The following is a 21,770-nucleotide window of genomic DNA, read 5'->3' as shown; positions in this document are numbered from 1 at the left end:
ACGGACGGCAGCGAGATGTGGGTTACGACCTCATACTGGGTTTACGTATGCGGAAAGGGAAAGGGGAGGTAAAGGCCGGGCATCCGTCTGTCCCAGAGCACCCAGCCGTCTGCAGGCAGAAAGGACGGCACCAAAAGTCTTCAAAAGAAATTCTGCTAAACGTCAGCCTCGGAGAAAGATGGATGGAAAGTCGTGTCCCCTGACACCAGCCCCAGGAGAGGGTACCCCCTCTATTTCTGCAGGTGCCGGCTCTTCAGTCCCTCTGTTCTCACTCACGATTCTTGCTTGTTTTGAAATCCAAAAGCCTCTTCTACCCCGCCACCACTCCCCGCTCACGAATACACGCACACACGCACACACCCACATTCACAGCCTCAAGCTCCTCCCTCCCACATGAACTACAGCACTCTCTCCTAGGTGCAAAGCTCTCCTAGTGCTGTTAGGTCAGCCCTTATCCCACGGCATCTGCCCGGCCTCTCCACTGTCAGCCAAAACCGGAGGGCGCCTCTCTCCACCACGCGTCTATCCCGGTGCCCTCAGTATGTCTATTTGTTCTGATTTACTACAGAGGCAGGGATGGTTAAGGGCCCTCTGGAAAGGTTCAGTTTCTTAAACTGCAGGGGGGCGGAGTGGAGAACAAGAGCAACAACACTCCAGAGGCACTTACGGTATTATACTGCGCCAATTTTGGCTATGGTTACAGTTGTAAACACATTTATTTCATTCTTGTAAACCAGTTCTGATAAATACTGCATAAAGCAGAGGCAAAAAAAAAGACAGCGGTTAGGACTGCTTACTAATAAAAGGGCTGACATCTTCTCAGTGCTTTTTCCTTCAGCCAAGAAAAACAAAAACAAACAAAACAAAAACAATAACAACAACAATTGGTTTACTACAAGTACATTCCTTTTACCCGTGAATTCCAATGACTCACTTTTCTTACAGTCTCCACCATCCTGAAATCCTTTTTTCTCTGCCTTTTAGGTGCCATTGTCTCTCGTTGCATTGTCTCTCTGGCGGGGCTTTCGGGTTTTGCGGCCCGCGCTATGCATGGGGGCAACATCATGAGAAGGGTCGGAGCAGAGGAGGAACACACCACACCCTCCCTCCTCCGCGGCCAGGCGAGGGGGAGCTACTGCCCCTTCCCCCTGCCCTCAGGCCATCCCGGCCCCTCCGCGCCCCTCCGCGGCTTCGCTCCGCGTTTCCTGCCACGGAACTAAGGCTCAGGGGGCGATCCCGGCTCTTTAGACTTTTCCGTGGGAGTGTGCTCCCGCGGTGGCCCCAGAGTTCACCCGGAGCCTCGGAGGCAGCTCCTGCTTGCTGAATTCCCCCATTTATTTAAATTGAGTTTGCGAGAAGTTTAAACCTTGTAGCACGTTTCCTTTTTATTTTTTTTCTTTTTGTTTGATGTTTCTGGTTTTTGTTCGGGGGGGGGGGGTCTGTGGGGTTGGGGGTTTTGTTTTAATGTTTGGGGGGTTTTTAGTTCGTTTGGCTTTGGTTTTCTTTAAGCGTTGTCAGCATCCGGAAATCTGGGCACAAAAGAAACCCCAACCCTTACATGCACGTAGCGGTCCAATTTAACCCAGTGGCAGAGGAGTGAAAATGCCGGTGTGGCTGCTCGCTTTCCGCAGGGACAGGGCTGGAGCAGAGGGAAGGAGGAGAACCAAGGCCGAGGTTTCACCGCGCCCGCAGCTCAGCCAAGCTGTTGTTTTAAAAGAGCAATAAAAGTGAATTATGACTAAACGCCTTCTCACTTAATGGTTTTAGACGGGGATCCCCAGCCCCGGCAAATACGTAAGAGGATTTTTATTTGTGAATGTGTTCCTGCAATTGATCTCTTTGATGACATTCTCATTCATAGAAAGAGTTTGATTTATGACTTTCGGAAGAATTGCGTTCAGCCCTTCCAGCTATAACCCACGCATCCCAGCTCCACAACGTGTTACAGGGCTGGGAGACAGCACTGCTCGCATGGACGGACAGCAGAGCCCCGTCCACAAACCCCCACCCAAGCCCCGCTCGCTTGTGTAATGGAGCCACTCGCACCCACATGCACTCAAGGAGCAGCGAACGTTCCCGCCCGGGATCCCCCGGCCCCGGAGCGGGGAGAGCCCCGCTGGCATCTGTTGCTTGGTTTTAGCCCGAGGGACGGGGCTCACCCTCCGCTTTGGGGTCCGGCAGCGCCGGGTGGCAGGCAATTTGGTGGAGATTTCTGAAAGCCCGTCTTTGCCGCCTCCAGCAGAAGAGTGGGGAGCCCGAGGAAATTGTAACTTTAAAGTCAGAGTTTCCCCTTTTCGTTATCAGTCTTTCACCTCTCAAGAAGGCTTACACAGAAAAATATCTTCGGGTCTGCCCCCGCACCGCCCCCGAGAAAGATGGAGCGTAGAGACCGGTTCCTCCCTAAATACTTTTTTCTTCCCCCTGCGTTTCTGCCACCCTTTTGATTTCACAGGCACTAACTTCTCCATTTCCTCTCCTCCTAGGGCTGGTTTCTTGGATTATTCAGCACGTGAGAAGTAACCAACCACATTCTTTGGGAGCTCTGAGATTTTTTGAGATACGTTTTCATAAATGTCTTGCTGTGCAAGATAAGAAAGCACTACTTTCTAGAAAAGCAGGATAAATAATTTTTTTTTTTTAAAGCGCCTTTCCTTTCGTTCATGTAACAGGCTGGTTTCTGCAGGAGACGCTTCTCCTACTGTCTCCTGCGTTCTGCCTGTAAAAGAGAAAGTCCTCCTTCATGCTTTTGTTACAGCTCAGGATTTCCAAGCTTTGTGTCCTCACAGAGATAAGATGTTACGTTTATACATTAAAAGGAACAAAACTCCATCAAACCTGTGAACGGTTTTAATTCCTTTAGTTTGTTTTTCCTTCCCTTGTGAGAATCCCTATAATAAGGAAAACGAACGAATTTTTCCTCTCTAGTGTATGTCCTAAATTGCCAAAAGGGAAGAGCTCGTTGTCAGAGAGTTGGATTTTGATTATTAGTAAATTAATAGCGGAAGGGATGGGGAGAGATACCCGTGATGTTATCCATCTGGAAAGCAGAGAGAAAGAGAGGAGAAAGAGAAAGAAAAAAGAGAAAGCTCCTTGTAGCAAACAAGAATTTATTCTACCAAAAATACTTATGACAACGCATCCTAATGTAATACAAAAATAAAAAGAAAGTGAAGATACATCCCTATATGATCACTTTCTTACAGACCTCATATATTGCTTTCATAGAAGGACCTAGAATGTGGCTAGGTTAAAATTGAACACAACTAAAACTTCATAAGAAACGGCAAAATGGCATATCAGAGGGAAGTAACAAACAGAAAATACTGAAGAGGGAAAGGGAGGGGGGAAATAAAATTAATTCACTGAAAAAGGGGAGAAAAATAAGAAGAATAAGGAGGATAAAGCAGGACCCTTGGAGAGGACGTCTTTAATTTCTTAGTAATTCAAATGCTGCAAGTCAATTGTGGTGAGTGTGTCTGTAAAAAAGTCAAAACTGTCAGCAGAGATATCTACGGGACTGTCCAGAGATCCTGGCAAACTGGGAGAAACCGCATCTGAAAGCTGTAGGCAGGAATCTGTGGAGAAAACGTTAAAGTCCTGTAAAGAAGGGACATCTAGGGCCTCAGGACTGTCATTGTTCAGGCCAGCTGCACAGTTCTGGGCCATTGTTGAGAGGCAGTTTTGAACAGTGGGTGACTGATGTTGAAAATGTTTCAGATTTTTCTCATTGCTCGTTAGAGGCGAAACGGGGAAAGTTTGGGATTCGCCATTGTGCGCATTCTGCGCCTGCTGCTGGGAGAGGGCATTCTGCTGGAAAGCGTAGCCTTCCCGCTCCAGGAGAGCGCCGGAGACGTTGTTGAGGGCTTGCTCGAAGAGAGATTTCTCCTCCTCCTCCTCTTCTTCTTCGTCCACCGCTTTTTCGGGGTCCTCTAGGTTCTTAAATTTCCCCTCGCTGTTTTGATTCTCCTTGCACTGGGTCTGTCTCTTGTGCTTCATCCTCCTGTTCTGGAACCAGACTTTGACTTGTCTTTCAGTCAGATCCAGCAAGGCTGCAATCTCAACCCTCCTTGGTCTACAGAGATACTTGTTGAAATGAAATTCTTTCTCTAGCTCCAAAAGCTGGGTGTTGGTGTAAGCCGTCCTCAGGCGCCTAGATCCACCGCTACCGCTATCGGGGATTTCAAGGGGGTCTGTTAAAAAAAGAAAGAAAAAAAAAAAAAAAAAAGAAAAACACCACCACCACACGCACCCCAAAGCATCACCACCAGAACAGCGAAAGCAAAGACACACAGACACACATACAAAACAGATAAATGCACGGATTGAATTTCAGCACCCCAGCACATCGCATCCCGGGGGGGGTGGGGGGGAGTGCTCACTCTGCGTGTATGTGTCTATATCTATATGTCCATATAGCATAAAATAGCAACTGCAACAAAATGGCCGCCTTTGGATGCAGTAAACCCATTGTGTTGCACTGCTGAGCGCCCGGTGCTGCGTGCCCCTCGGCCACCTCCGCCGAATCGCTGCCTCCAGCTCCCCAACCTCCCCACACCAGAGCAAACTTTATATTAGCCATACCGCAATTTATAATTAATGCATCAGCTGCTTAGCTGAGCGGGAGCAATCTATCACTCTTCATTACTGTCAAATATCCTAACTCTAGGACGGCGAGACAAGAGAGGTCAGCTCCAACTCAAATAAATCATCCCGCATTAGGCAAGTTTGGGGAAAGTTTGGGTTTCCATCGAGCCCCGCCAGCTCCGTCCTTCCCGCCCGCCCGCCCTCCGCCTCGTCCCCCCGCGAAGCCGGGGGTATGCGGGGAGCCGAAATAGCGGCCCGGCGGGGCTGGCTGCCCGTCTTTGGACTGACCTTTGTGGCTGAGGCAGGCAGGTCCAGCGGCTGAGGCGGAGGCCGAGGCGGGCGGCAGCGCGGATCGCTTGGACGCCTTTTTCTCTTTCATCCAGGGGTACTCCGGGGGCGGCGGGGCGCCGGCGGGGCCCGGGCTGCCGCTGCGGCCGCGGGGGCTCGCCTTGGGGCGACCGCCGCCGCTGTGGCGAGGGTGGCTGCCGGGGTTCAGGCTGGGGATGGTCTGCTCGAAAGGAGGAGGAATCAGTGTCGAGTGTGAAAGCGTCGAGTTCTTGATTGATGAACTTTGAAATGTATCACCGACAGGGGGAAAAGATGTCAGGCACTCAGCAAGCGATGGCTGGCTATTGATAAAACCGATCTCTCGCTCAAATGCGAAATTCATGGCCTTCAACTGGCAGCCCCCGCGGAGAAAAAGTTCCCTCGGATTCAGGGGCCTCGGGGGGAGGGGAAGGCCCAGGAAAAAGGAGAGAGAGGAGAAAAAAATATAGCATAGAAGATCGCTGGTGGGGTGTTTTTTTTCTAATTCACTGATTACAGCCGTATGGGGACCGTGCTACTATTAAACTATTGAATTCATGGAGACAAGGTTGAAATTGGACCGAATTGGCTGTCACATGATTGCCTCTGCCCAATGACAATTTGGGCTTTAATCAAAAGAAGCCACTGTCTGTTTGATTGATCCAAAAAAGTCGGGAAGGAACGCCTCATTGGGGGCCAGAAAGGCTTTATTTACACTTTTTTCAAAAAAGGGGAAATGATATCTCGAGTATCTATCCCCTTGGCGTCCTAATCTGAAATGATCGGGGGTGGGGAGGAGGGTGCGTGTGCGTGGATATGTTTGTGTGAGAGGCTGCGAGTGTGTGTGTGTGTGTGGTGTGTGTGTGTGTGTGTGTGTGTGTGTGCTTGTCCTGCAGCCTGCTGCCTTCCTCGCATCCACCCGCACACTCTTCTCTCATTGTTTGGGACTGTCAGGAAAACGCTTTGCACCTCACAAATCATTTAAGCACCTCAATCTGACGCCTTGAGTCATTAACAAAGTAATCCATTAATCTTCAAAGTTTTGACACCGTCAGGCCCCCGCATAAGAAGTTGCACCCAGGCGAGAGTCTGAAGCAGAGGGTCTTGATTTTTTCCTGGGAATAGCACTTCCTCCAAAACTAGTTTCTCCTTCCCGACTCAGCGTCAATGGGCTCCTTTGTATTTTTTATTTGTTTGTTTGTTTGTTTGTTTGGCTTTTTGTTCTTGTTTGATTTTTTTCTTTCTTTCTTTTTTCCTCTTTTCCTCTTCTTTTTTCCCCTCTTCTTTTTTCGGTGGCTATCGGGTGTACAGTACGGAGAACAATCGGTCGCCGGTGCTGAGCCATTGTTTATCAGGATCTTCCTCAGCAACCTTGCTTCGAGGGGAAGAGTCACATAGGCAGCAGCCCTGGCGCTTCATGACTTCCCTCTCCAGTTGGCTTTCCGGGATTGGACCGTAACACATAACCCTAGGAGAACCTCTCTGGGCGAGCCAAATCGCGAGGCTGCAAACGCGTCTGGCTGTTGCTTCTTTAAAAAAAAAAGTGTATATCCCGTGCCTTAGCTTGCAAACGATACTCCCGTCTGCTGGCATAATTTGCTTAATAACCGTAGTAGGCTGGGTCTGGTGAGTATTTTCGATTACCAGGAAATATATGGGCTGGTAGCGGGTTTGTTTTCGAGGGGCCAGACAGAGCGAAAATGCTGCGGGGTTCTGACTTGAGAGACGGCACTCGCCTCCGATGCTTGGCTCTTGCCGCCGCCGCCTCCGGTCACCCCCGCCAGGTCGAGGCAAGTCCCGAATTTGGATGCTTTGGGCATAATTTTCCAGCCATACTAAGGCGACAGGGAGAGTGATGACAGTGATGGCCACAATCACCTACCCGATGAATCCTATGGTCACAGCCGCCCTAGACAGCCCGGACGGGGCTTGCTTGCCCGCGGAGCCCGGGTGCACGGCGGGGTGGGGTGCGCCGGGGGCCTGGGGGATGGCGCTTCCGAGCCGCTCTCGGCGTCCTCCAGGAGCCAGAAACCATCGCCAGCGCGATGAGGTGCCGTCTCGCTTTATTTTCGGAGTTGCCAAACAGCGGTCAGCAACCGTCTTCGTAATTATATTAAAAAAAAAAAAAATAAAAAAAAAAAGACGGGGAGGGGGAGAAAAAATAGAAAACAAGACCCCAAAGCACTCAGTGGACCAGTCTGTGTCCAGTCTGCACCAAGTGCATTTTAAAAATCGGTTTTAAGTTAATGCACCCACAAGATATAGCATATCTGCGAAGGCATTGGAGAGAGGGGGAGGGGAGGGGCCGAGAGCCTTTAAATGGGCTTTTTGGTGGTTGCTTGTTTAAATAAAATATAGAACGAGACTTGTCATTTAATCCCTCAAAAGGGATGCCTTACAAATATCGATGCTGTTGGAAAATGCAAGGGGTTTAATTTTCTTGCTTTTAGTCCAAACAAAGCTCTGGTGGTGTCTGCCCGCGATCAATCTTGGCCGCCAAAAGGTTTGACAGCTACTGGCCCTTAAGAACACATTTAAAGCTTCTTGCTCTTTCCAAGATCAAATGTGGCCGTGAAAAGAGGCAGAGCAAGAAACGCAAGTAAACAAGGAAAAAAGCTGCTTTTAAAATATGCTGGCAGAGGACTGGGCTGCTGGTGGGAAAAGTCCGGTTTTATTTTGCTTCTTGGTGCCTACGTTTTCTTTTCTCTGATTTTTTTTTTTCCCTCTGGAAAATATTTGGATTAATAGCAGGATGACAAATAATAAAGAGAGGGGTTTGGACTTTAACCAGGCTTTGTGAGTAAAACCTGTGTGGGTGTCTCTATTCTGCACATTTGTTTCTTGTGGTCAGTCTAATACAAAAACCACCTGGAACAAAACCTTTGCAGAAAGGACGCGAAATTCTTGGGAAAATCAATTACTGCTGCCTCCAGGGGGATCTTTTAACCGGACGAATCTTAAATGCAAAATTACAAATTCTTATTTGCAACCTACGGGCTCTGAAGAGAGGATTGAATACGGTTTATGTTAAGAAGGGGGGAAATCGCCTATATTTTTCTTTCTTCGGGGTGGGAGGGGAGTGAAACGCCAACTTCCTTCTATTTGAACATTTTCCTAAATGTAATTCGTGGTGCTAAAGGGACCACGCAGTAAGTATCGTGACTGTACCGTTACCTTTTGTTGTATCTAACCTAACTGATCCGAGAGCTGGGGGGGGGGGGGGCGGGGGGGTGCGGCTTGAATTTTATATGGACGCTCCTTCGAAACGAGCATTGTCTTGCAATGTTGCAAAAATGCTTCCTTCGCCTACAAAAGTAATAATCAGTCGCTGGTCTGTATTGGGTAATAATCAGGTTTCAGTGAAAAATATTAGCCTACATAGCCTTTCCTTCCACGGTTACATGTCTATATATACAATAAACAGCACGGTATAAATCTATTTGCTATCCTTTTCTTTGACTGGGCATGCTTTATCTATTTATGCAGAAAAGCTCTATATAGATTCACGGATTCATGACAATGTTTCAGCATCAGGCAAGGATGGTTCTGGGAACAAGGTAAAGCCCAGAGATTAATAATATTTCAGCATGAGACCAAAATGGCGACATTTTTTTTCTGTGCTCTAAAAGATACAGATGGTGAACAGCGTGCGTTATTATCTACACAGCATAGGAATATGTCTTTATAAACGTGCAGGGGTATATTTTACCTAGTCTATTAAGGTCCGTTTTGATTTATCTTTCAAGTTTCAATCTAAAAATTACGGACATTTCGCCTGAAAGGAAGAAAAATCGGATTTAAGCACGAGCTCGCGTGTTTCTCCATTCTACCTCGAGCCGATTGGGACCGGGGACCCCTACGGGTGCCCATTTGGGTCCGAGACCGTCGCCCTTCTACAGTGCCGTGTCCCCCCCCTCCGACACAAACACACACCCGCACACACATCCACACCCCCCAAACCCCCCGCGGGAAGAAACGGAACACAAGGCTCCCCTCCCCCACACCTTCAGGCTGCCGTGGGAGGAAAGCCGGCTCAGCAAGAATGAAATCAGTAAAATATTTTTTAAAAATATTAATTCCGGGGAAAAAATAGGGAAAGGAAAAGGTGAAAACCACTTCTTAAAGGAAAACGGAAAAACGGCGGGGGTAGCGAGTGGAATGAGCAGCAGTGCGAGCATTCGCGGTTCGGCCAGACCCTGCTCTCCCACCCTGCTCCCCGGTGCTGCCCGGCCTCCGCAGCCTCCGCCGCCCGGCCCAGGGCGCCAGCCCATCGACCGGGAGGCCCCGCCGCGCCCACGCGAGGCTTTATCCTGAGCTGCGGTGCCTGTGCTTCCCACACACGCCTGCACACCCACAGCTCGGGCTGTCCTCCCGGCGCTGCTCCGCGGCCGGTCCCCCGCCGCACCCCGCGGGCAGGGGGCGAGCCGCGCCCGCCGGGCACCGCGCAGCGGGTGCGGGAGGAGGCGGCCGCAGCGGGCCCTGAAACTCTGCTGGAAGAAAGGGGGGGGGGGGGAAATGGGAGAGAGAGGGGAAAAGAAAAAAATCTCTCTCCCTGCCTATGAAATGCTGAAAAGGCATTGCAGGGCCCTTCGGGTGAGCAGATCCTCGTGTAAATTTACAAACGAGTTTCCTAGCTCCCCACGTCATGAAGGACCCTCCATTCCCCTGCGCTTCGAAGAACATGTTCTTAACTCTTTATTATTCAGAATAAAAACTTTATTTTTTTTTCCAGAACGTGAGCAGCAAGGAATGTATAACTTTCAAAACAAATCTAGCCTTTTCAGCTTCACACACTTTTTGCCTAGCTGGATGTTACAACCATAAAGTATTCAAACTGCGATCTTTTTTCCCAGATTTTATTGCATCATCATCATCATTATTATTATCACTATTTTTAATAAAAGGAGTTAATAGTTTCCTTTCAAATGATATTTCTAACACGTGCCGATATGCCATCTAATATATGGCCTCCTGAATATTCAGGGTACAGATATTTTATATATATATAAATATGAACAAATGGGGATAAATAAAATTTTAAACACTTAGATTATTCAATGTTTGCGAAAAAAAAAATATAAATAAATCTGAATGTTCACCAGCATACACACATTGAAAGACTTACACGTATCAATAATTGTCCAGGAAGTCCCTGTCCAAGCGCTTTTGATGTCTTTCTTGCTATTTAAAAGAAGTGCAATAAAAAAAATTGCTTCCCCGTGGGATCAATCATGTACGAACAAATTCACATTTAAGAATTCCTTTTATAGAAAATTTGTTCATATACCCTGTTTTGATAAAAGTGTAGAAGGTAAAGTATAAAGCCTCTGCATACTCCCAAAGTGAGACACAAGGCTACAGTTCAAGAAGATAAATATCCACTAGTGAAACTATAGAGCAATTCAAGCAACAAATATTGCTACGTCACATAAACTAGAAAACGCTTGTACGAAAGGAAACAAAACAAACCAAAACGAACAAAAGAAACGAGAAGGGAAGGGGAGGGCACATGTTGGGGGGAGGAGAGAGAAGGAAAGGGATGAGTACTTTCCAAAACTTGGGGGCTTGGTGTTCCTCTTAGTGACTCCTGTCTCTTACAGATGAGTGAGTTTGGGCGCTTCCTGAATTCTTCCCTGAGAAGGATGGTGAGCGGTAAGGTCTGTGTATGTTGGATGTGGATCACAAGGTCCATGGTGGTGATTGTTGGCCATTGGCCCAGCCCCGCTGTAGTCCATGTTGGCAGAGGGAGGATGAGGGAGGTGAGTTAGACCAAAGATGGAAGGCCCAGAATTGGTCATGGTCTCCACGTAGTTGCCCCCTACATAGACGGGGCTTCCCTGTATATGTGGATTCCCATAACCGTTGCCTTGAAGAGGATGAGTATCATATTCAGGTGTCACAGCTGCTGTCCCCGTGTATCTCTTTTGAGGAGGTGGGCAATTATTAAGAGGAGCAGTATATGATGCAGGGATGCCATAGGTGTTTTGATGAGGCTTGTTAAATGGCGGAGGCGACTGGGGCTCGTAGGGGACACTGTTTACTAAAGAATGCATAGAGTTTAGATAGCCCCCAGCAGCTGGAGGGACAGGGCTTCTGCTTGGGGACTGTCCTCCTGAAGAGGTCATCATACCCTTTCCCTTTTGATCCTTTTTGTATTTCATTCTGCGATTTTGAAACCAGATTTTGATCTGTCTTTCTGTGAGATTGAGCAAATTAGCCATTTCTACCCTCCGTGGCCTGCAAAGGTACCTATTGAAGTGGAACTCCTTTTCCAGTTCTACCAGCTGGGCACTTGTGTAAGCTGTACGGGCTCGCTTAGAGGAGGCTTGCCCTGGAGGGCTTTTATCACCAGCACAACTCTCACCTATGTAAATCACACAAAGAACACAATCAGCATGGCGAACCTGCACATGGCAACATGAAAAAATGGCCTACAACACCAGCACCTGGAGAGTTCAGCTCCCAAAATCAAGATGGATGCCCACGCGTGCAATGAGTACTCCCCCATGGCATGAGCTCAGTTCCACCAAGCTCCAAGCCTCTAAGGAGTTCCTTCACCTCAGTAGTGTCACTGTGTGACTACATTTGCTTTCCTTAAGAATAACAGCACCCCATGTATCTTGAGCTTAGTAAAGAGGAGCAAGAAAGGTTCAAGGAAACACAGTGAGGTTTAGAAACTCTGAAAGTGAACCCTGTGGCTCTGCTGACAGTGGGATCAGGGTCTTCAAGAACTAGCTGTTCTCCATTGCTGTAAAGACCTAAAGCCCTCTTTTCTGAAAACCAATATATATATGTGTGTCTGTATATACATACATTCATCAGCTACAAATGCCCAAAAATTAGGCATCTACAATACAAAATTTTAACATATAAATATTGAATTGTCAGTAGAGTGGATTTTTTTATCATGTCTGGTATATCGCACGAACATATGGTAGTGATTGGGAAGTATAATATACATAAAGAAGAACACACTGTAGCTAGGCTTGCATATAGGCATAGAGATACATTTAAATGTTGCTGATTTTAATAAAATAAATACATGATATGGAAGGCTGTAAACAGCAGTGTTGCCACAGCTTTAAAAAGCAGACTGGCAAAACATTTGCTAAAGTTTTGAACTCTATTTCCAAGGCACATTTAAGCGAAAAAGAGGAAGAAGTCAGAATTAGCCTGACTTCTGGGCTTTGGAGCTAGCACTGGTGTTATCAGTTTGGGTTTCCTCGAGTAATAAAAGCTTTCATATACACTTCCATCTCTCAAATAATGTTTTATGGGCTGAAGTTTATGGCACTCCAGAATGATTTTTGTTTACCAGGCTTGTAACTTTGCCAATCAGCTTATTAAAATAGGAAGAGGTTCTGGCTGCGTGCAGGGCATTGATCCTGCCTGCACATGATTATGAGCTATTTTATCCCCGTTACACTTCAGCAGAGATAGGTCACTGTCTTATTAATCTAACAGCACCATGCCAACAAAGTACTTGGGACAAGCCTCTGGCTTAAGGCCTGGGCTGCTCCACACTGACATGATTTACTGAAGGGAGGATTACCTAAGAAATGTGATAGATGCAGGAGGGCACAAGTGGTTCTGCCACTGGGAAGCAAAGTCAGTTCAGACCCATTCTGCAAGGCTGGGAAAGTTTTGAATGGGGTGTTTTTTTCACCGAGCTCCCCTCAGTGAATTAGGTGAGTGATGGCAAGCCCTTTCCAAAAGTTTCATGGGGTCAACTCAGAGGGTATAAAAGCCCCCACCATTCCCTCCCCTCCCTGAAGAGAAGGTGGGTAAAACAGCCCTCCTCCCCACCGGATGCATAGTCAGCCCAGGAAAACCCAGGGAGAGGGGGAGCATGTTTCATACCTGAACTGGAACTGCTGTTTTTCTGCTTTGTGTTTTGCCGAGACTCTTTCATCCATGGGAATATCTGTTTGGACACCGTGGGTGAGTTAAGAGCTGGGCTCTTGGTGGGGTTGGCTGGGGCAGGGTTGTTGCTGGCATTTTGAGATGGTGAGGTGGAGGATGGAGGTGGAGGCTGTGACTGCTGGGCTGGAGGTGGCTGTGGTGGAGCCTGTGGGTCAGCGAGGCTGGGGGGCTGAAGAGTCTGGCTGGGGAGGGTCCTCATGCAACTCTCACTGATGTCATTGGCCTTGTGGTGGGACACAGAGCTGCCAGGGGACTGGAGGGAGCACGCGGGGCGGTGGTACTCAGTTTCCACAAGTGATGAAGATGGAGGATATTGCTGCTGACTCGCATTATAAGTGAAACCATTTGCTCCTTGGTAGGGGTAGGCACCATAGATTGCAGAGCTGTCGTAGTAGGTCGCTTTTTGCATTTCGTTGTTTCCCAATATTTATTTCGCAAACTGACAGGGTCTTGACACCCTTGGAGAATAACATTGGCACCCCTCTGTCACGTGGCACTCTTCCTCCAATGGCCTCTCCGGGCAGACCTGGGGTGTGGGGAGAGCAGAGCAGGGTGAAGAAATGGTACAAATCCATCTTACTTTCAATAGCTAAGTGACATGAAAGCCATAAAAGAAAAAGTGGTCAGCAATATTTAGCAGCATGACTTGGCCTCAGGCATGGAGCATTTCGATATAAAAGCTGCCTGGGTTTACTGGCAGCTACAAATATGTGCTTTGCTGCACCGGGATAGAGGCTTTCTAGGTTTGTTTGGGGTTTTTTTAAATACTTCTTTCTTCTTAAGGAACAGAGCAAGCGGGTTGATCGTTTATCACCAAGAGGCTGTTTTAATACCAGTCCCTGAGATAAGGGTGATCGAAGAATCCGTAATGCAAAGGGGCCGGGCTATTACCTCAGTCCAACTCTAAGATCAAACCCTCTCCTTTAACCAGCGTTGTTTTATTTTTAGCCTTTCTCTCCTGGTTACGGCTCTTCGTACAACTTTAAAGAAATAAATGAGATAGTCCCTCTCTACGTGTGGCAGGGGGCAGGAGCCGAGTGGAAAGGTTTCCTAGGCAGGGATATTTAAACACCACGATCCCAAGTGCTGGATTTTGGCTTGTCAATGAAATGCTCGATAGGAAAATAAACGAAGCCAGCACCTTCTCCCCTCCGTGCCCGCACGCCACCCCGAGCCGCCCAGGTCACGCACCCTGGCAGCAGTGGTTTCTGCCCGGGAGAGCCCCGCCCGCCGCCCTCAGCGCTTCCCTCTCGGTCCTGGAGCGCGGCTTGGGCCGCTCCACGGAGCCCCCCGAGCCTGCCTCCCACTCGCGAGTGGGTCTGGAGCTTCAACTGCTCCCAGCGCCGCGCAAAGCCCCTCCAGCGAGGCCAGCAGGGGCGGTCGTTGGTTTGTTTTTTTCAGCAGTTATTTTCAAGACACTAACTTTTCGTGGAATCAGCCAGATCCTACCTGTTAAAACATGATGGATTGGGGGAAAAAAACACACCAGAAACCTGAAAAACCAGCGTTCATCTCCATGACCACGGCTTGAACTTTCCTTCCAACTTAGCGATAATAGGTTCTGTCTTGGAAACTGCTATGTAATTTGATGTATGAGGGTCACTTGGCTGGGGAGAGGGTGGACACAAACTCAGAGAATGCTTCTCCTGCCCGGGCGAATCCCTTCCCCCATCTCCTTTTTTTTTTTTTTTTTTTTTTTTTTTTGTCACCCATCCTCCTTTCTTTCTGGGATTCCCACCCCCCCGGCCCACCCCGCCCCATCCCCCCCGAAATTAAACTCTGCTCGTCACCTGCCTGAAAATAACCAATTAAAGAATCGCCCGAATTAATGAGAGAGGAGACCTGTGCCTAACCTCCGATCTAGGTGGTGTTTCCACACGCACTCACACTGTTCTCAGAAACTAAAGTGTGCTCCTCATCGTCCCCCTACCCCCTTGCTGGCAAATAACCACGTCTTTTCAGATCAGAAGAGCCTCTTTCCTTTTACCACTTTCCCTGTACTTAAGCAGCTGGATATTTCTCCTCCAAAACACCTAACGAGGACAAATGCTTAGGGGCGAAAAGCCTTACACAACACAAGCACCAAACGAGCTCATTCTACACCTTTCAAGTTATACAAGTTCTTAGAAAACAGTATTCCCTTTGTTAGATCGTAACAAAATGAAGGTAACACACCTACAGCAGGGCGGTTACCCTGTTATTGAGCTAATCAAGCTCTTTGGATGCTATTAAGCCACTAAGCCGATGAAGATCTGAGGCGCATACACAATTTCCAGCTCCTCGCCTCTCCTTCCCTGTACTATCGAGGCCTGGTGTGATTTTTCTCAATTCCTTTGAAAGAGAGACTGTAGACACCACTACCAGAGAAGGAGGAAACAATCAGCCAGCGGTGATTTCACAAAGGCACCCGCCTTTCATGACCGCGACATCAAATATTTCACCTTCCTTCGACCGCTGCGAAGTTTTGTGGCGCTGGCAGGACGCGCAGCGCAGAGCGAGGATGCGGGGTGCTCTGCTCCCGTAGCTGCCGGCCTGCAGACAATAGACAACTTTACTTGGAAGGCAAAATATTATTGGAGCTTCGGCCCTCTGCCAGCAAGTTAAAAAAAAAAAAAAATCAGATCCCGAGTTTGGGTTCGCCAAGTTAATAATTTCCTATAAAGTTATAAAGAAGCGGGGGTAACCTGGGGAGCTCCCGGTCATTCCAGGAGAAAGTGGGAATAGCGGGATTAAGAGCGACAGCGATCACAACAGCTCCTAACGGGAAAAGGGAGAGGAGGTGGATTTACTACCCCAGCCAGTGCCTGGGATGGGAAGAGCTCTCCTCTCCCCTTCGAAGACAATAAGACAGGTCTTACAAACACAAACGGGCCCCCAATCTTTCCAACGCCTATTTTATCAACTCCATCTCGGTTTGTGCAATACACGGCTCTGCACTTTACCAACTTCTCCCCCCCCCACCCAGACAGCCCAGAAACAGCAGACGAAAGTTGCTTGGGGAGGCAAGTCCGCTTGGTTTCCCCCACTCCCCACTTCGGCTCTCTCCTACCCTTTCCTTCCCTGCGCACTCCTTCTCCCCTCTTCCCAAGTACACCAGATCTTCACCGTGTAACTCCCAACCGAGCCCCAAACTCTGACTCTAGGACGAAAAACCACGCAGCCCCCCTAAAAGATTTCCTGAAAGATAAAGAAAAAGTTGAGGGAAGGTGGGGGTTGGGGGGAAGAGAGGAGAGAGAGCTGCCTGAACACGAAGTGTAAGGGTATCAGTCACTGCCTGGAAGGAAGCCCCAGCTTGTGAACTCTTCTTGAACCGACATTTAAGTCTACGGTCATAAATCACTGGGACATAAACTCCGCCATTCACGACTGATAGCAGCGTATTTGTGGCCTGCTTACCTTAACTTCTGACGACTGAGGCGGAAGCCAGCATGCTCTCGCTCTCTCTCTCTCCTTTTTTTTTTTTTTTTTTTTTTTTTTTTTTTTTTTTTTTTTTTTTTTTGGAGGCGACACAACCCAGAGAGCAGGGGCTGTCTGCCCCAGCTCGATCCCTGTGGCCGCGGGGTGGGCACCGGCTCAGCTCATCCACAGCCGGCACCCCCCGGCCGGGAGGGGCGAGTCCTGCCCCGCACGGGATGGGGTCGGTTGATCCGCACACCCGCCTACCCCGCTTCCCTGACGCTTCAGGCTGCCCACCCTACCCCGAGCCGGTCCCAGGCGCACCGGGTTCCCCCTGTGAGGGGCACGGAGGACGGAGATGTTTCCCAGGGCTGCTCTGGGAAGGGAAGGAGGAGGGGATGGGGGGGGGGGGGGGAGTCGGAGGGGCGGAAAAAAAAGGAAAATATAGAAAAAAAGGAAGGAAGAAAGAAAGGCGGCCGCCTGGGGAAGCATGGGGCAGGGTGGGGGCTGGGGAGGGAACGCAGGAGCACGGCAGTGAAGGAGTGCGGCCCCCCCGCACCCGGGCGTCACCGAAGTCCAGGAAAATTATGCTAATGAAGACAAACGGCGCTCACAAAGGGTCGCTCTCACCAGCCTCCAGGGTGCTGCTGTGGGGGTTTGTTTGTCCCTCTTACCGGTGGGCTTGGGGGGGCAGCTGCAGAATAGCCCTTGTACCGCTCCCCACGGCCGGGAGCCCCGCACAGCCCCGGCTGAGTCCCGGAGAGGGGAGCGAAGCCTGGAGAGCCGGGGCTGGGTCCGGAGAGCCAACCGAAGCCCACCAGGATCCCCGCTCTGGGCAATGCTTTCAGAGCCACGCTGGAAATCATTAGAGTTACTAATTATTAACTCATGCATGCGTGAGCGCACACACACACAGATGTACACACAGACACCCCCCCCCCCGCCCCCCCCAAGTATCCCCAGCGCCCGGGACGGGCACACAGGCGCTCACGCACACACATGTGCTGCGCAGACGGGTCGGGGTGCCCGCAGCACCCCGTGGGGACGCGTGGGCGGGAGCCTCGCGTGGACGCGGGCCCGGCGCCTCACGGCTCGCTTTAGCCTTCTTTTGCGCAGGACAGCTGGGGAAAGCGCTCGCCTCTTTCCTCAGCTCCGCGGGGTTTGGGGGTGATGGTGAACCCCCAGTTTCCTGCAACAGAAACACGGCAGCGACCGTGCAAGCAAGAACTTAAACGAAGTTGCGGATCCTGCCCGTCTGGCAGACGGTAACGGGGCTCTGGGCTCCGTGCATTAAGCAGAGCCTGCGAATAAAATCTAGGTGTAAACTTGACGTTACTTCGTTAATTAAGGCATTATAAATATAACTAGTCCGTTTAAAGCACGAGGGAACCCAGCGTCATCTTTAAACACAAACAAAGCGAGGGGGAAGCGAGAAATAAAAAGCACTATAAGGCTGGGGTGGCCTCTTACGCATACCAATGGTTTTTGTCATTTATGGCTATGCAAGATTTATGACTTCGTGCACCAAAGCTGTAAACAGAGCACTAAAACAGAAAACACTTGCTCCTTATGGCATAAGTGAGAAGGCACCACATGAAAGGGGAAGCGGCCAGCGTAGGAGGAGAGAAGAGGCAAAAATCCTTCGTATGCGTTTTGCTTCAAACAATCCTGCGAATGTTGCTTTGGAAGGAAGGGAACAAAAAAAAAAAAAAAAAAAAAAAAAAAAAGTCTTCTTAGTCAATATTCAACCCCACACTTTCTTCTGAAACTGCTGATCTGCCATTCGCCCACTTGCCCGGGCAAATACTGAGAGGCAGCGCTGCGCCCCGACGAAGCCCCCCGGACTGGCGAGGAGGATTTGGACAGGGAGAGAAAAGATGGGGACTGCCGAAACCTGCGGACACTGGGGAGCCTGCCGGTTTGGGGGGCCCCACCGAAAGCCGGGCGAGTTTTTCCTAGGAGCGCGTTTCAACTTGGGAGCCAACTCCAGCGGGATATTCTGACTAAATGTCTGTATTTAAGAACGGGGAACGGGAAGCGGGGGGAGGTTTTTTAAAAATGAAAGGATATGTAAGGACTTTAATCGTGAGAACCGAAGTGGTTCATAGGAATAAGGAAGTGTTTTCTTCCATTCATCTTACTGCCTGCAAAGAGTATTTTGTGAGATTTCTCCAATTAGTCCCATTTCCCCACGCCCCCTCTCTCCCCAAAGAGGTAATTTTAAACATGAGAAGGTGATTATTTTTTTTTATGTCTCCTATGATGTTGGGATAAGTGTCCCCAACGCACTGAACCCCGCTGCTTTTATCTGTCTTTCCTTCCCAGAGGCCGAATATTTTCTTTCTGCTCCATTCCGTGGAGAGAGATAGGGCTCTGCTCGGGGAGGGACGGGCAGTGTTTGGGGCTGATTTCTGACTCAGAAATGACCTGCCTTTTCTCCCCGAAGAGTCCCACTCTGCGGCACTCCCTCCCCTTCCTCCCCCCACCTCCCGCGAATTACTATTTTCCGAATAAAATAATGCCTGTAAAGCACCTTGTCCTTGGATGCCCCGAAATTGAAGCAGGCAGCACCATAATTCAGGGCTGGTTCTGGGGGAATCTCCTACAGATGAAATAGCAAGGCAAGGAGTTGAGGGAAAACGGAGACAGTTCTGGAAGTGGTGCCTGTCCAAGTCGTTAGAGAGTTAGAAGGGGATATCAGCTGTAGAGAAGGACTGGGCAATCGAAGCAAGCCGTGGTCGATCTAAATTGTTTTTTATATTTTTTAACACTAGAGAGGCAACGCACTCTTTGCTCAACAGACTGAAGTTATTTACACAACTCGCCGAAATCCTGCTTTCCTCCAGAACTCTTCTTGCTTTCTTTCACTCTAGAGCAGGACTGTGTTATTTATGAGTGTTTTAACTGGGTCAATATGCATCCAAACTGGGTCATAAATCAGAGGAAAGGCTGCCAAGTAATTTAGCTGCAATTAAAGCTTGATTTTATTTTTGAGGCACATTTTGGCCCGTTTCAAAATACGGCAACTCCAATCTTGGCTCTTAGACACACAATGGGAGCAAAAGAGCTCTCCCTCCCTTGCTGAAGAGAGAAACACTGTACTTCAGTGTGGCGAGAAGGGGAAATAATATTTATTTGGGTCAGTTCTGCTTCGAGAGCCGCTTTAAAGAGCAGGAAAACGTAAGACCATCCCAAACATCACCCTGAAGGTCTCTGCAGAATGGCCGCGAATAGCTCCGAGTGGAAATAAGCTTTTTTTGTGTGCTCTCAGCGGAGTTTTTATAATCGTTCACTTTTCTCCCTTTCTCCCTCTCTTTCTGACCCCTTAGAAAACCTGCAATTACAAACAGCGCGTAACTGGACACAAAATGGCTCAACAGGAATAAGCGAGAGGCATGGAGCAAACTGGAGGAAAGAGAGTCCCAGGGCTCCAACCTTTCCCAAAGCCGGGGCACACCGGGGAAATAGGGTTTCATTTAGCATTTTGCCCTCTTTGGACAGCCAAGTAATCTTTCATTTTTGTCATTTAAAGTGCATTTATATCTATGCATTCATATTGATAAGTATACACAAATACTTACATATTTCTATGTATAGATATTTCCATATTTATGTAAGCGACGGCGTGGACATTAATTTAGAGGTAGTATATGTTCTCCTAGAAGATACTTTCCACTCCTATCCTTTTTATTCTCTCTTTCCAGATCCCCGTTCAGAGAGGCAGAATAACCCCCCACATTTTCAAGGCTGATTTATTGTTAGAAACCATGCCTGGCTCGTGGTTCAGTTCCTTCTCACCGCGGAGAAATAAAGAGAAGCGCCTTGGCTCATTTGGGAAGGGGAAGCTTTGCCATAGAGCTGAGCACTCATGCAGCGCTCCGCGCACAATAAACAAAGTACCACTAAAGCATCATAAATAAAATGGCAGCACGAACGCACAGTCATCGATTTACGGAGCGGCAGCGGCCGAACAAACACCCATAAAACAACAACCGCCGCCGCACACTCGAGCACGACCCCGACCGAGGAGCATCACACACCCCCCACAACGTTTTCTCCGACTTGCCCAAATACATAAATAAATAAACAAACACGCAAACCCACAAATAAAATACTGGAATAAAATTAAGGGGGGAAATATTCAAACGCGACAATAAAAGAGGCTTCCTATCTCTGGCCGGTCATAAATAATGGTAAAATGGCAATCAAGGGGCTGTAGCGGAGGCAGCTGGCCATCAACAGCAGTGTGGGATCTCTATGGAGAAAAATAAATAAAGAAGCAAATTCTCCCTGCTCTGCTCGCTGCAAGGGTAGAGTTGAATATTTACCACAGCAAATTGAAACAAAGGGGAAAGCAGCCTGGCTCCGGGTGCACACTCACCCGCACGCACACACACGCACTCACTCCAGCCTCTGCTACTGACCTTTGCCTCGAACAGCAATAACTCACCACATAAATGAACAATCAACGGAAATACCTTAAAATAAAATCCATCCTTTCTAACGAAGCATTTCGTCCTCTCGGCTCGACAATAACCTTTCCATAAGGAACGAAAGCTGTCAGCGAAATGGCCAGCTCTTGTGGGGACGGATGGGGGCAGGAGAAAAAAAAAATAATAGAAAGCAGTGCTTGCTCTGAACAGAAACTGGAAAAGCGTAATCGCAGACGGAGCCAGACCGGGTCTCCACTCCAAATGCCACAATAATGCGCTGTATTATGTGCTCACGTGGTCATACGTCAACTTAAATCCTTTTATTTGAAATAGGGAATCATTGAAGGAACAGGGTTTCTTAGCGCGAGCCTTCGCTTTTTAAAGCCTTAACCCAATATGTTAAAGAAGAGTTCTGGGGGGGGGGGGGGGGGGGGGGGGATCTAAGAGATGCAGATGACTATGGGGAGAGATTGGTCTGATTCTCTTTCCTCCCACACCAATATTTCTTTACACAAAACCCATTGGAAGGTAAGAAGAATTCTTATAACGCTGCACTTCGATACTTAGCCTAATTAAGCGGCGTTTACTCTCCAGGCCCGCCACTCTGCTCCACGTCGCATGTCCTCTGCAAGCCCCGAAGAAAGCCCAAATCTTAATGCTGTTATTTCCAGCCCCCTTCTAAACGGGACGATTACCAACCTTCCCCCCACCCCCAGCTCCCTCTACCCTGCCATTGTACAGGGCTTGCTCAACTCCCACACGCTACATCAGGGCTCCTGTAGAAACTAAAAAGACCTATAATTACCTGACAAAGGCAAAAAAGACTCTCTTCTAAAAGGCTAGTTGATTTTTGTCCTCGTAACACACTATGAAGAATACACCTTCCTCCACTGGTGCGCCTCTGAATTTTGCAAAATCTTTTGGGACCTTGATGTTAAACCTGTGCTTACGCATTTCCTATACAGCTAGTTTGAGTGATGCAGAAAATTATAGGTTTCTAACGTCGGGGGAAAAAAAAAATTGGGGAGGGGGAGTTCCTTGCCTAAGGGGGAAAAAAATAAGAAAAAAGAAAAAAAGCGAAGTTGTATGTGGCCCGTGAGCCAGGCAGCTTCGCCTGTGTGTGAACCT

General features: G+C 48.7%; 1 protein-coding gene across 6 annotated transcripts; it reads right to left on the bottom strand.

Annotated features, from left to right (window-relative positions):
* Positions 1-1,622: 1,622 nt before the first annotated feature.
* Positions 1,623-20,906, bottom strand: HOXA2 (homeobox A2). Of its 6 annotated transcripts, XM_066195302.1 has the most exons (6): positions 16,210-17,129; positions 15,255-15,345; positions 14,005-14,420; positions 12,751-13,339; positions 4,873-5,092; positions 1,623-4,168 (listed from the first exon to the last, which is right to left on the bottom strand). In XM_066195302.1, the coding sequence occupies exons 4-6, from the start codon at positions 13,220-13,222 to the stop codon at positions 3,436-3,438; spliced, it is 1,425 nt and encodes a 474-aa protein (XP_066051399.1). In that variant the 5' UTR covers positions 13,223-13,339; positions 14,005-14,420; positions 15,255-15,345; positions 16,210-17,129; the 3' UTR covers positions 1,623-3,435. The 6 variants fall into 6 exon arrangements, with proteins under 6 accessions (XP_066051399.1, XP_066051407.1, XP_066051416.1 ...); XM_066195310.1 differs by lacking the exons at positions 14,005-14,420; positions 15,255-15,345; positions 16,210-17,129 and adding an exon at positions 20,688-20,906; XM_066195319.1 differs by lacking the exons at positions 14,005-14,420; positions 15,255-15,345.
* Positions 20,907-21,770: the final 864 nt, after the last annotated feature.

The sequence above is a fragment of the Chamaea fasciata genome, unplaced genomic scaffold (genome assembly GCF_029207755.1).
Source record: "Chamaea fasciata isolate MVZ Bird 193981 ecotype frontalis unplaced genomic scaffold, bChaFas1.0.hap1 SCAF_1, whole genome shotgun sequence".
NCBI classification, from domain to species: domain Eukaryota; kingdom Metazoa; phylum Chordata; class Aves; order Passeriformes; family Sylviidae; genus Chamaea; species Chamaea fasciata.
Note: the sequence above shows the minus strand (reverse complement) of the source record. Positions and strands in the feature narration are given on the sequence as shown.